Here is a 14397-nt window from a genome sequence, read left to right as displayed (position 1 = left end):
CCCTGACCTGGACCGACCTTCACTCTCAGAGCGGTGCAGGACTCCAGGGCCCGGGGAAGGGCCGACAGCGTGTTTCGTGGGCTTGTGAGCGCCCCGCGTCTGGGCTCAGTCCTCGGCCTCCTCACCTGCTCCCCGCTGGGAACTGCCGCTCCCCTCCCCTGCCACCCCGCCCGCCGCACCCCTCGGCACAGCTCGGGCAGCACCCGGCCCACTTGGCAGCCACAGGCCTCCTGACCAGGGTCTAACCAGCTGCCCGTCTGTCTCCCCGAGAGTAGCGCCCACTTAGGTTTAAAAACACACCTCGGCCTGCCTTTCTCCAGCCTGACCTCAGGAACTTCCAGCTGAGATGGTTGCCTCTGAAAATGAGGTGCCCCCCACATCCCAGGGCCCCCACATCGCAGGGCCCAGAGGCCACATGAGAAATGTTCTAGGGCCCCCGGCTGAGGACAAGCTGTGCACAGGTCGCCTGGAGACTCTGCCTTTCAGTGGGTGCCTGTCGCTTGAACAGTCCGAGGGGCCTCCTGAGTTGAAGATTTAAGCGCTGGGGTGCCAGGGCTTGGGAGTGTGAACCCCAGACCTGCTCACACGGACTATCAGCCTCCAGCTCCCGAGCGCTCACAGCACACACAGGGAGGCTCACCTGGCCTGCACCACCTGGCCGGGGCTCTTCCTCCCACACCATCTGATTTTGCCTCCTTTCTCTGGACAAAACTCACGATCACCCAGATAACCTCTCCCCTCCTCCGCCGTGTTCTGAAACCCCACCTAAGGCTGGCAGTGCCCCTCTTTGCCAGTTTTCTTGGGGCCCACCCCCAAGGGTTAGCCCTCCCCTCCCCTGCGCTTCATTCCTCCATTTACCAACCCTCTCCCCGCCTATTTCCCCGACCACAAGCCAAGCCTTGTTTTCATCCTGAGAAATTTCAACCGCCACATCCCACTCCCTGGCCACAGCCCTCAGTCTTCTCGTCACCATTCTCGACAGATCGCCGCCTGCCCCCAGTGTCACATTCTGCACCCCCCAACCAGAGGGCCCACGCCAAGCCAGCCCTGCCCCCAGCCCGGCAGCCTCAGCTCCAGCCTGCCCTCAGGTTGTTCTCCACACCCGAACCCTGGACCAGTGTGGCCCCCCGCCTGCCTAGCGCCTCCCTGACCCACCAGCCCTGGGCTCAGCTGCAGGCTTCCTTTCAGGTCCCTGCCCACAGACCCATTTTGCAGCCACCCCAGCTTGTAGGCTAACCCTCGGTTTTAGCGATTTGAAAGAGATTTGGGGGGCCTCCCTGGTGGCTAGGGGCTAAGTATCAGAGCTATCCCCGGCCAGGGAGGTGGCCCACAGGGCACAGCAGACCCCTCCTGTCTCTTCCGCTGCTCCCCACACCCGTGCTCTTCATTGGATCCGCCTGTCCTGCTCCCCACTCTGTCTCTGGTGAATCCTCTCGCCCCCCCACCCTGCACCTCCGGCCTGCACCCCAGTTCTTCACACACGCAAAAGAATTTTGGTGCCCTGGGCATCGTAGCCTGCCTCAGTGAGCAGAGGGAACTAGCTGGCGGGGAGAGGGCAGGCGAGCCGCGCCCCGGACGCCGCCCTTTTATCCCTCCCTGCCGGCACAGGTGTGCCCACGTGCCCACGCCCACCGCAGGCTCCAGCCAGGCGCGCCCCACACCCACGTGCTTCTAGTCAACAATATCGAGGCCGCAGGTGGTCGCCAGCGGGTAAGCAGCTGACCGGCTTCACTCACCCTGCAGACTTCCCACTCTGGAGGCTCTCACACTTCATCACCTTTCATTTTATTATTATTATTTTTAAAAACATGTTTTTCACATTATTTTATTTTATTATTATTATTTTTTTTAAAGATTTGTTTATGTATGCCTACAGAACTGGGGTACAAGCCAGAGGTGTGGGAGCTGTGAGAGGACTCACCAGAGACAGAGTGGGGAACAGAACAGGCTGACTGATGAAGTACACTGCCGAGGGGAGCAGCGGGTGGGTCAGGAGGGGTCTGCTGTGCCCTGTGGGTCAGCTCCGAGGCCGGGGATCAAATTCATCCTGCAGTGGCTGCAGAGAGCTTCATAGTGCGGTGCTTTAACTCCTTGCACCTCCAGGGTGGTCTCCTACTCACCTTTTCTATGAAACCTCATATTTTATACTCATTTCACTTGCTACAGAAAACCAGTGTGGGTTGTGTCTTCCGCGCTCCCGGAGCATCTCTGCTCCCAGTCCTGTCTCTGGTGAATCCCCTTACACCCCCGCACCTCTGACCTACACTCAGTTCTAAAAAAATAAATAAAACAAATATTGGGGCTTCTCTGGTGGAGCAACAGGTTAAAGCGAGCTGCGGGAGCTTCAGTGAGGTTCAATCCCTGCCCAGAGCTGACCCACATGGCCCCACAGGGTGCAGCAGACCTCTCCTGGCCCGCCCGCTGCTCCCCTCAGCAGTGTACTTTGATGATCTGCCCGTTCTGCTCCCCACTCTGTCCCTGGTGAAGCCTCTCACCCCCCTGCACCTCTGGCCTGTACCCCACTTTTGTATGCATAAGTAAATCTTTTTAAAAAAATAATCAAATCTCTGGAAGAAGGAATTGGGAGTGTCTCCTGCCCCACACCTGCCCCTCGTTAGCCTCCGTTAGCCTTTCGAGACTGACCGGCGAAACCTCACCCTTCGCAGTGCCAGGCGCACGGGCACCGTGAAGCCTGGGCACTCGAGCCCTGGTGACAGAGGGGTTAGTGGGCCGCGGTGTCCTGCAGGCTCCCGGTGGCGGACCCAGCCCCCAGGGTGAGCCTCCCGGAGGGCTCCAGGTGGAAGTCCCACTTTCTGTGGCGACTCCGTGAAAGGACTCGCATTGCATTTTGCATCTTTGCACCTTCCTCTGCCACTTGGCCCCCTGCTCTCCCCCAGCCCCCATTGCTGACTGTGGCAGGCACCTGTGCTGCCCAGGGCCCAGAGGGGCAGCAGAGCTCGGGAATGGCCAGGCCCACGGCTCAGACGCAGGCGCCGACCTCCCACTTCTAGGGGCTTTACGGGTTCTTCCCTTGTTTATTTCCTAAATGCCCAGCTACTGTACTTCCTAAAATACATGCTAAAAGTCTTTTACTTTCTCAAACAATTGCCAAGCATCCGCAGGCGCTTCAGAGGAAACAATCAGGGGTAAAGGGACTATCCTAATAACCAGTGTTGACGGGGGAGTGGACACTGAAATGCTGTCACTCAGAGAGCGGCAGGATCTGAAGATGAGAGGGGCCAGAGTCGTCTGTGCAACTGCTCCATGCTACCTCCTGCAAAATCCCCTACCGGGCCTCTGTGTAAATTCCTACAATGATGGGAACCCCCTGCTCCACCCCCCACAAGTTACCAGGAGACCCCAACTGTACCCTTGTTCTGCACCCTCCAATTCAGCCCAGGGGTGCCTCTCCCTAGGCCGGGTGTGAAGGCCCTGCCCTCCCCAGCCCAGGCTCTCTCCCTCAGGACAGTGGGTGCACCCCTTCCCTCTCCCAGCCCTCCCCCACCCCGGGCACCCAGCCCACCCACATTCCTCGTAACCAGGACTGAAACTGAGCGGCCAGGCAGTCACCTCCCCAACCAGGAAACCTATTTCCGGGGAAACTCTACAGGGCACTGGTCGCACCATCAGGAACGTGCGTGGACTGGCCTTCATTTTACCATAACTTGGCCCAAGTCCGCAGGCCATAAGTCTGAGAATGCTACTTGGGAGACATTTAATGTAATTTTTCATTTGTGGGGAAGTTACCGAAAACTACGGAAGTCCTGTCCAGAGGTATCTCCCACGCCTCGGCCGTTGAAGACTCCTGAGCACCTGCGTCCTCTTTCCTGTTGGCAAGTGCTGCAAACTCCCTGGATGGGAGACAGCACCTGAGAACCGAGCATCAGCAAGGCCGGGGTCTCCGGGGGCTGGGAGCAGACAGTAGCCCTCTCAGTCCTCTCAGTGGTGCCCACAAGCAAGGGTCACCTCCCCCCACCCCATGGGGCAGGCTACAGGGGGAAAAGCGCCCCCCCTCGGGTGTGCTGGGTGAGGAAGACCTGGGCGCAGAGGGCTCCTGGGTGACGCTGTACCTGCTGGCTGCTGTGTGCACAGCCAAAGCCGGCTGGGGGCCAACAGAAGTTTCACTGGGGCAGAGAAACCTCTGGAAAAGGAATTTATATTTTTCACCCACTTAACATATATTAATGATTTTTTAAAAGTTTGCATTTTTTATTGTAGAAGAGCTGGGGGGAGGAATGAGAGGACTCACCAGAGGCAGTGGGGAGCACAGCAGGCGGATTGCCTGAAACACTCTGCTGAGGGGGGCAGCAGGGGGGTCGGGGGAGGTCTGCTGCACCCTGGCCGGGGGTGGAACTCAAGCCTTAGAGGTGATAGTGCTGAGACTTAACCCCTAGGCCACCTGGGCGCCCCCCATAAAGTTACTTTTGAAAAGTTAAAAAACCCTTTGGAACAATCACATTTAATTAAAAACTAATACAGTATGTGTTATCTTTATAAAGTTAATTCCTATATACTAGCAGATATTCCTTTTAAATTTCTAAGTGTTCAAGTTTGTTCAACATGGTTAATTAAATTTAAGTAAATTCTCTAATTTTAGTGGCAACAATTTTGGACTTGGGGTCTGGTTTAGTTGCTACTCCTAGACAGCAGTGATAATTCTGAATAGTTTGCTAAGCAAAAAAAATACCAAACAAACAAACAAAAACCACATATGCTTGTATATGTTAACATCTTGATAAATGATAAATTCCTGAGGAATGGCAATAGGAAGGAAAATGAGGGAAGACTTGCTTTTTTTAATGTACCCTTTTGTATCTATCAAAATTCTTTCGTCATTTTCTAACTTTCTTCTTTTTTATTTTTAATATGTAAAAAATTTTTTTGCCCTTTATGATTTTCAAGTGTGTAGCTGTGCATTTACATTGCTGGGGAACATATCTCTAGAGTTTTTTCATCTTGCAAAACTCAAACTATTTCTGACACCTCATTTCCCTGGCCCCTGGCAATCACTACTCTCCTGTTCCCACGATGCTGACGACTTCAAATGAACAAGTGGAATCATACGATACTGGTCCTGCTGTGGCTGATTTATTTTATTTAGCATGAAGTCCTCAAGCCACATCCATGTGACAGGAACTTTCTTTTTTTAAGGCACCCCTCCCCGCTGCTCCCCTCAGCAGTGGGCTTAAGTCCATCTGCCTGTTCTGCTCCTCAGTCTCTGGTCACGCCCTGCACCTCCGGTCTATTAATGAATAAATCTCTGAATACAAAGTAAAAGCAATCCCCACCCCACCCCATACTGCCTCTTCTGAGCCCTTAAAACAGACCATGAAACTCAGCAGCATGACCAGAAGCGGGTTTACAACCGGTTCAAAGGCTGCAGACCGGTGTCCTCCATCACGTCCCCATGTGGATGTGAGGTCAACAACCCACTGACCACATGCATTCACCTTTTCCAGGGCTCTGGCTGTTAAAAGCATTTTAAGGAAGAAGCCAAGTCCTCCCGCAGACCCCTCTGTAGTCAGAAGCCAGGGTCTGTGCTGTCCCTCCGTCCCGGTACAGCCTCCAACATCAGCATTTGCCTGCGGGCAGAGGCCACAGCTGCAATGTGGTTCAGGAAAATGGGACAGGCCAGGGGGCTCTCTGGCAGCGTTTCTCAGTGTGCCCAGTGCAAAGATAAACTTTCACTTTCATAGGAATGCACAAACTAAAAATAAAATAGAAAAAATCCATCGAGTTCTGTGTCATTTCCCCCATGGTCAGGTCCCATTCAGGTCACTGGCTGTGCACCGACATGGTTATGAGCAGTTGCTGGGCGCTGCCGCACCCCGCCTGCAGCTGAAGGCTGCCAGCCGCCTGCCTCGCCCGCAGGCACCGCAGACAAGGGCACTCGGCCGAGGGTGGCCGGGATCTTGGTCAGCTCTTCCTCGAGGCACGGGCAGCAGCTTTCCTCCCGTTTTCCTTCCCAGCCCCCAAACCTAGCTTGAAGCGGGCAGCGAGTCAAGGGCAGGGCAAGGAACTGCTGTGCCACTTGCTCGGGGCTGCGGGGGCAGCGAGCGGGCAGAATGCTTGTCACCATGTCATCTCTTCTCCCTCGTGTTTTCCAATCCTGACTCACATCCTATTTCTAAATTTCCTCAAAGATGCCATTAAATACTGGGCGGGGAATTTCTAAATAATGACACCAACTCATTTCACACACTAAGTGGGCTGGTGGCTTTCAGAGGCCTCGTCGTTGCAAGGTAGAAGGGCTGAATGCACACTGGAATGTGTGGAAGCTTGTGCCTGAACGTCTGTCCACGGACGGCACCTCCCCAGCACCCGGGCCCACGGCCCGGCCCGTATGGGTTCAGCCCAGCCCAGCCCAGACGTGAGCCAACGGTCTCCGTCAGTCCCTCTGAGCTGGCAGGTGAGGTGACTGCCTCAGGTCTGAACTCCCTGAAACTGTCCTTTCAAAACCCCCGCTCTTCCCTTTTATTCTGGCTGATACTTTTCTTCTAAGGTAAGTGGTTCTCGAAATCTTTTGTTTCTTCTACCTCTCTAATCACCTCGGTGGTCCATCTTGTTTCTCAAAACCTGAATGTAAGAATTACCCCAGAGGGGTTTCAGGTGGTACAACTCTTCTGTAACTTCTAGTGTGGTTACTTGGCTATATGCACTTGCAGCTACACACTAAGATAAATGAATAATTTAATGGCATAACAATTATACATCAATAAAAGAATCTTAAAAGTCCACTACAAAACTTACACAGGCTGAGATGGGGCCAAAGAACCTCCTTTACAGGCAGCCTCCCCTGAGAAACAGGTGAGCCAACGGGCACATTTGGAAAAAACGCTGTTGCTACAGAGGCCCCCCTAGTCATGACCCACCCCTGGTCTGGAGCTGCTGGGTACGCACCTCTAGAAAGAGCAGAGGATCCTGGTTGGAGCCCTTGAGCAGTGGGGGCCTGGGCTAGATGCTGCCTGCACCCCACATTCCTCACGTCCTCTCTGTGAGGCCTGCTTCTGACTTGAGGTAACTGGAGGTAAACCCCGAGAAGCATCACATTATTAATGTAGAAATATTGTTGAAAACCCTACACAGCATAGCGGAATAATTTTAACTTTGAGGTCAATACCTTATCCAGGTATTATTCAGTTTTGATGGCAATCTGCCCAAGAATTCAACTTCAAAACTAACAGTGAGCTAACTGCTCCAACAGCTTCCAAACAGCTCACGAACTTATTACCAAATATGGTTGGCAAACCAGGCTGCAGTCTGCGCTGCCGACAGCTGGCTCTGCCAGTCAGCTTCCGAGTCTGTGGGGACAGAGGGCATGGCTGCGCTAAGTGCGACCCTCCCGGGGTCTCCCACCCCCTTCTCTTCCCAGAAGGCACACTTCTTGGGAGGTGAGGCCTGGAGAAACGGGGGGTGCTGTGTTTAGACCTCAGCCCCCTTCCTCCCACACGGGTCACCTGTCTCCCAGATGATGCCGCCAGGAACACGCGGATCCAGTTAGAAGCAGCAATCCAAGGAGTGCTACTCAGCTAGAGAAAAGGTATTTCTTGAGCCCAAACCTCTGCCTGGAAATTTTCCGGCTTGTGTATTCCCATCCAGATCAACTTACGAGTGAATGCATGAGAAAGGATTTTTGTATCAGGTTCTCAGTGCAAACCATGAAACTCTTGGGTACTGTTGTATACAAAGAATGGGGTTAAAATCCTCCATTTGACATTTCCTGGCGGCTAGCTTTTCAAATTTTAGGAAAAGATGCACAGACCACAAATGAATCTTCTAAACTGTATTTGGAACTGTATTTGAAGCTGACAAAATCTTCCCAGAGACAAGGCCCCGGGCACAGTCTGTCCCCACCACAGATTTACATCAACCGTACAGAACAAAATCAGTGACACGTGATCTTTGGCACTAGAATGGGTAATCCTTTAGCTGTTCATACAATATCCAAACTGCACACCACATGACATTAGGTAGCTGGTTAAACAGCTGGGAGTCCTACCTAGCCATACCTAACACTTAGTGCCTGAGGTAGAGGCTTTTTTAAAGAAACACAATTGAGTGCAATAAAAAAAAAAATCCCCCCACCCCCATTTTGGAAGCATATAACTAAACATCTTTTGCTGGTTCAAGAAGCCAAACCTCAAATACAGAACTCTTCTGTTATTGCTGGAGAGGTTTTGCACAGGAGGAGACTCTTATTTGGACTTCTGGGGTTCGGAATACCATGGGTTGCTTCTTTAAAATGTTTATTAATGTGGAATGTGCATGAGCCAAACTCGCTTAACATCATTATTTAAAAAACACTACAGTAGAGACAACCAATCTTTTAAATTCTCCATGATATGTGGCCATAACAAGAACCGAGCATGCAATTCAACCCAATGATTCTAACACTGGATGGTGACTGTGAATTATTACAGATTATGGCACCTAGGTGAATTTAAACTTTATTTCCAAACTCTGCACTGTATAGGTGCAGGGGCTTTGTTATGTTCAGGTGATGAGCGCCTCTCCAAGAGGTTACATGATTTCATAGAGAGAATCTAATACCTGGAACCTTCCAATCAAAACGACCAGTCATTGTGGATTTTTGAGTTCAGGTACTTTTCTTCATTGCCAGAAAGACTTCATTAATAAAAAGGCATTTACTTTTTTCCCTTCATTTTCCTCTCTTTTGAAAGGCAATTTTTAATGCAGGTTTAAGTACACATACTTGCCTTTTACCAAAAGTTGACTAACCAAAAAGTCATCAAAAACTACAGATTTTCTTTTTAGAAGTAAACTGTCTCTTAAGGTGAGACAGAAAACGTAGAACACAGACAATTTAGAAGCTCAACGGGTAAAGCCTAAGTATGACTAATAGGAATAAAATCTGAGTCTGCTCCTGGTATAACCTGCTTAGAGCAAGTGTTTCAAACCAGCACTGATCCCATGATAAAGCGCTGAGGGACACCCTACTACCATCACATGGTTCTTTCGATCATTTTTTTTTTAAAGCTGATCATTCAGGTTAATAAGAGTTGGTGTCCTTATACCACTGTACCAGAGACTCTAACTACTTCATAGCATTTCTGAGCAGTATAGGTCCCTGAAGCCCAGAAATGTAAAATGACGTGCCGAACTTCATACCACGAAGAAATGTCAGGGCAGGTTTCTGGTGTCGTCTTTTCTCTGCAAAGATACACCCAGAGCTTCTAAAAGACACTCGTGTGAGTGACCTGTAAGGACCATCTTACATGGCAAAGCTTATTGTCTCAAAAGTGATTCTACAGACATTAGTCAAGGAAAATCACCAGAAAAAAAAAAATTCAAATGAACTAAACAGCTGTGGTTTTAAACAAATGAATATAGAAACAGGAAAACTTAAGTCATAAAGCAAAGAAAAAGCCACAAAATGAAAAATAAACATTTCTTTGGGGAAAATGTTACCCAATTCTCCCCTTAAATTTGAATTAAGGAAAACGTCTGTTCTTCATTGGACAAATCTGAATAAGTTCTAACAAAGATGAGCAGAGGGTTTATCACATCTGCCTAAGCCCAACAGGGTGTTCGGGAACTGACAGGTGCTGAGCACCGGGGACTGGGCGCTCCACGCCGATTGGGGAGCACGGATGGCGAGTCGTGAACTTAACAGGAAAAACCTCTGCCGACATGCTTTTTACACAAACAGCTGCCAGTTCCAGAGAATGATCAGAATACATTTCTTACAGATTCAACGTAGACCCAATTCATAGGCTAGTGAGCCAGACACAGATGGCCCATGTCCTGCGTGCAGGCCCATCATCTGTCACTGGGGAAAACGGCTTTGGCATTTGAACTCAACGTTCAAGGGCTGAAAGAACTGTACCAAGAAAGCAGTCCGAGTCAAGGAATTCATGTCCTTATGAACATTTAGTGAGAGAATAAAAACAGATTTTTTTAGAAGCACGTGCACATGGGGAGTGACCTGGAGTATCTCTCCATATACTTTAAGAGGTTGAAGAATTACCCAGACTCAAAGGCAAGACCCTCACGCGAACAAGTCGAATCGCCGGGCGCCGTAAGGAGCGCCTAAGCGGCGCCTCCGGCCTGGCCTGGCCCGGCCCTCGCGGGACGCTGCCCCCTGCCTTCCCACCGGCCCGCAGAGCCGCTCTGCTCTCCTCCGGCCCTGCCTGGACAGACGCGAGCACGTGTGTATTTTCTGTCCTTCAGTTAAGAAATATGCTGGAAGGCTAACGACACGAGGCTTAGTCGACAGCTCTTTATACCAGCTAAGCTTGGGTTTTCAAAATCTTGCCTGTTAGTAACGACCAGGCTTTTTTCTTAATGAACATTTCATTTGGAGGAAAAAGCGGATGTCTGTTAGCTTTCCAGGAGACACACATGTGTACCATTTCTGGAATCTCCTCTCTCACTCGAGTTTACTTTTTGCTTAGGATGGTCAGAGATCCTGAGAAGCTTCTGTAGGGTCAACTTTACAGATTAAAAGAGAAGAAAAACAAGAGAAAAACCTCACCAAGTCTGCTGTTAAGGAGTCTTCTAAATAATGAAGACCCAGCATTTTAAAAGTAAGACACAAAAAATAATACCTTTAGAATTTCAGAGTCAGAGGTGGCTTGTAATAGCTTTTAGAAGAGTGAGACGTCCAAAAGGAAACGCCCCCGGTGGGGGTGAAAGGACCCTTCTTTCTTTTAAACCTTCGCCGAGCCCGTACCCGGAAGCTCACAAGCCAGCAGACACGGCAGGAGAGGATCGCTCTCCAACCAAGGCTGCAGGCGGCAAGGAAATACTTAGTTACTGCGAGAGTTAAGTCAACACTGATGCTTGTCGCGACCAACAGCTACGCCTACAGGGAATCAATACGGAAACCCTCCCTAGGTCTAGTTGCAGACAGAACCCCAGGTTTGACTGGCCTTCCAGGAAGAAACCTACATTGGCGGAAATAAGAAAATTGTATCGTTTCCAGATGAATTATTAAAAATAGGGAATTTGTATTTAAGTCTTCTGCCATATGCAGTACAAGCAGCTGTGAGTATTCTTAGCCACAAGGGGATGTTTGCATGTTTAATGTCAACATACAAAGAAAACTATCTACCCCTGACTTCTCAGGAAACCAGAGAGAGGCAGGTTTCTGGAAGAAGATTTAAGGCAAATCAAACAGGTGTGCAACTGAGCACGGTATCAGGGCTCGTCCGCCAGGCGGCTTTGCAACGCGACAGAGGAGCCTTCCTGTCAGCTGGCCGGGCCCCGCCACCCCACCACCAGGCTGGGGGCGCCTTTCGTCAGCCAGTCTTCTCCTTGTGCACCTAAATGATATGCACACCATCAGAGCATCTACTGGCCATGCTTGATATTAAAAGGAATCCTGCAGTGAGGTGTTTATCTCCTTTGAGAATTAAACAGGCTTCCAAAGACTGAACACCACTCTGGGCACAGGAATGAGAGTCAAAGACTCCTCAGGTGGAGAAGGTCTCAGCCTCCTTCGGACGTGAACTTCCTTTCCAAGACTGAAAGGTGACTCCTTCTTTGTCTTCTTACGTGTCTGAAATCTTCCCTGCAACATGAGAGGCACTTTTGTTAAGTGTAGCATCTAAAAAACTTTAAACCCAGGCTGGAGTTTGCTGGACACAGTAATAACACTGGCCTCGTAGGCATCACCTATAAGGATTTTTCCCCCTTTAATATAAAAGTATAACTACAGTGGTCCAATGTACAAATACAAAAAAAGTCTCATACTAAAAAAAAGTACCATAATACTGTACATACAAAAACTATTCAACAAGAATGATTTAAATATATCTGCTCTTTGCCAGACGTGGACGGTGCAGATGAAAAGTCCTGCGGCCGCGTCACCGCTGGAACCTGCGCCCGGGGACGCTGCGTCTCCCTCTTCGCCGTCCTGGGCCCGCCTTCCGTCCCCCGAGCGTGGAGCACGCGCCAACAGCATCCCTGAAGATAACCAGAGCCAAGTGTTTACTCAATGGAAGTCATCACTCAGTGAGCGCCGTCACGTGAGCGGGAGAAGCGCGCCAGCCCGCAGACTAAATCCAGACGGAGGCCTTCCCGTCCCCCGACCTGCTGCTGGCGCTGCTTTTGTTGGACCCCGCCTTGGACCCCACTTTGGCCTTTTTCCCCCGGGCACCGTGGGGGCTGCTGTGGTGGCTGTAGGCCTGGATGGCTAGATCCAGGCGTTCCTGCGCCATTCGGATCTCCCGCTGCAGCGTCTCCAGGCCGGCCGGGAGGCCCCGCCCGTGGCCGCCGCACTGCTGCTCCTGGGCCGTGTTGGCCTTGTTCTGCTTGGAGGCGATCTTGGCGTTGGACAGGTCGGTGTACTGGATCGGATCTGGCTTGACAGCAATGTTGTAGCCAGGGGGAGCAGACGGTGTATTCCAAGTGAAAGGATAATTATAAGCACCCGGGTCTTCCAGTTCCCTCCTTTTACTGTTTAGCGAGTCTCGAATGGTTCCAAACCCCAAATGAAGCATCTCCCAAATGTCGAGCAACAGGCAGAGACCTGTGACACCATACATTATCAGGAGGAAGATGGTCTTTTCAGTGGGCCTAGAGATAAAGCAGTCTATCTTGTGAGGGCAAGGAAGTCTGCTGCACACGTAAAATGGGCGGACCCGGAAGCCGTACAGAAAGTACTGCCCGACGAGGAAGCCCACCTCAAAGCCCGTCCTGGCCAGCAGCTGCAGCACGTAGACCTTCATGAGCCCGTCCTCCCGAATCCGCCGCCGGCCGTCATGCTTGGCCTTAGCGCGGCTCTGCTCTTTATTTTCTTTCTCACTTTCCAACTCCATTTCCGGATACATCATAGGGTCTTCTTCGTGGTCCTCTTCTGTTTCTTCCAGAGCCCGGTGCTGTTTCCAACGCATGGCGTAGGGCTTGCTCCGCGCCGCCTTCTTGTCTGTCTCGCCTTGCTCCATCTTGGCGATCTTATGGATGGCGTAGCCCAGGTACATCACGGAGGGGGTTGCCACCAGGATGATCTGGAACACCCAGAAGCGCACGTGGGAGAGGGGTGCAAAGGCGTCGTAACAGACATTCTCGCAGCCTGGCTGCTCCGTGTTGCACACAAATTTGCTCTGCTCGTCGTAATAGATGGACTCGCCCCCCACGGCTGTGAGCACGATCCGGAAGACGATCAGCACCGTGAGCCAGATCTTTCCCACAAACGTGGAGTGGTTGTGGATCTCCTCTAGCAGGCGAGTCAGGAAGCTCCAACTCATGGTGACGGAACTGGTTTGTCCTAATAAAAACAAAAAATACCAAAGGAACATCAACAAACACCAAAATCGAATAATTTGCCGTTAATGGTGGTATCTTTAAGAACCGCTTCTCTGCATCAACTGAAATCTCACTTCGAGGCTCATGCCAGAATGAAGGCTCGGTGACAGCGCCTGACTCCTCCGGCCTGGAGGAGCCTGAGCATTGGCCGGGCCCACAGGGCCTGCAAGTCTGCTTTGCTTTCATGTCTTTCCTAAAGTCGCAGCGAGCACCTGGACACGTTCCTCAGACACAGTGCACTAGGTTCTCCAGCTGGCTCAGGACACCAGAATTTTGTGAGAAGAAAGCAGGGGCCATTTGGCCCAGCCACCGCCTTGCTGAGACCAAGGGCCGGGGGTGGGGGCTGCACTGCATGCGAGGAAGCAGCTCACCAGGACATCAGACTTTGGGTCCAGTGACACAGTGTTAAAAGGAATGAAGGAAATGGTACAGCTGCAAGAACTGACAATGACCGAGAACTAGAACAAAAGACCAAAAGGAACTTGGGAGACGCTCCCTAGCCAGGCTCAGAGCCAGCGACTCTGTCGTGTGCCCAGACTTCGCTTATGGTCGATGTGGACTGCACTGACTGCATTCATGCTAATCAGTAGGCAAATCCATTTCTAAAAACATTTATTCTGAGTTGCTTAGCTCTGTGCCCAGAGTCCTGTAAATACCAAAGTGAAATAACAGATGTAAAAGTCACTAACACACACACAACTGCAAACCACTCCTGACAGAAAGCACACTTCTCTTTCCTCCTTCTCTTCACCACTTTACTCCTGTAGATGATAGGTGATTTATTCACATCTTTAGAGAAGTTAAACATATTTTACCTGTTGTCCAGAACTTCTGTTATCCAAAGTTTTCTTAGAGAACGGATGTTTTGCTTGTGACTTTTCCAGATTCCCTCTAGAAGGGAAAAAGAGAAAGTCGTTAAACTTCCTCCCACAGAAAACAATAAATCACTTTCAGGAAGAAGCAGTTTTCTATGTACTACAGAATTTAATCAGTAGATGGAAAAAAGCTTGTGTCTGAGAACCACCGCTATCTCCTAATACAAATGGTAGAAGAAACTATGGAACAGTGATCCAAAGATTCTGAAGTCACTGTAGTCTAAGAAGCTATGACAGGAAGACTAGTCATTTG

General features: G+C 50.7%; 1 protein-coding gene across 1 annotated transcript; it reads right to left on the bottom strand.

Moving 5' to 3' along the window:
- Positions 1–11784: 11784 nt before the first annotated feature.
- Positions 11785–14161, bottom strand: GJC1 (gap junction protein, gamma 1, 45kDa). The gene is made up of 2 exons (XM_004684080.2): positions 14085–14161; positions 11785–13231 (listed from the first exon to the last, which is right to left on the bottom strand). The coding sequence occupies exon 2, from the start codon at positions 13209–13211 to the stop codon at positions 12021–12023; it is 1191 nt and encodes a 396-aa protein (XP_004684137.1). The 5' UTR covers positions 13212–13231; positions 14085–14161; the 3' UTR covers positions 11785–12020.
- Positions 14162–14397: the final 236 nt, after the last annotated feature.

The sequence above is a fragment of the Condylura cristata genome, unplaced genomic scaffold, assembly GCF_000260355.1.
Source record: "Condylura cristata isolate star-nosed mole 26May11 unplaced genomic scaffold, ConCri1.0 scaffold00017, whole genome shotgun sequence".
NCBI classification, from domain to species: domain Eukaryota; kingdom Metazoa; phylum Chordata; class Mammalia; order Eulipotyphla; family Talpidae; genus Condylura; species Condylura cristata.
This window is presented reverse-complemented; position numbering and strand designations above follow the sequence as displayed.

What these genes read in the sequence shown, in the direction of transcription:
- GJC1 (XM_004684080.2), bottom strand. Translation starts at nt 13,211, where the DNA reads ATGAGTTGGAGCTTCCTGACTCGCCTGCTAGAGGAGATCCACAACCAC.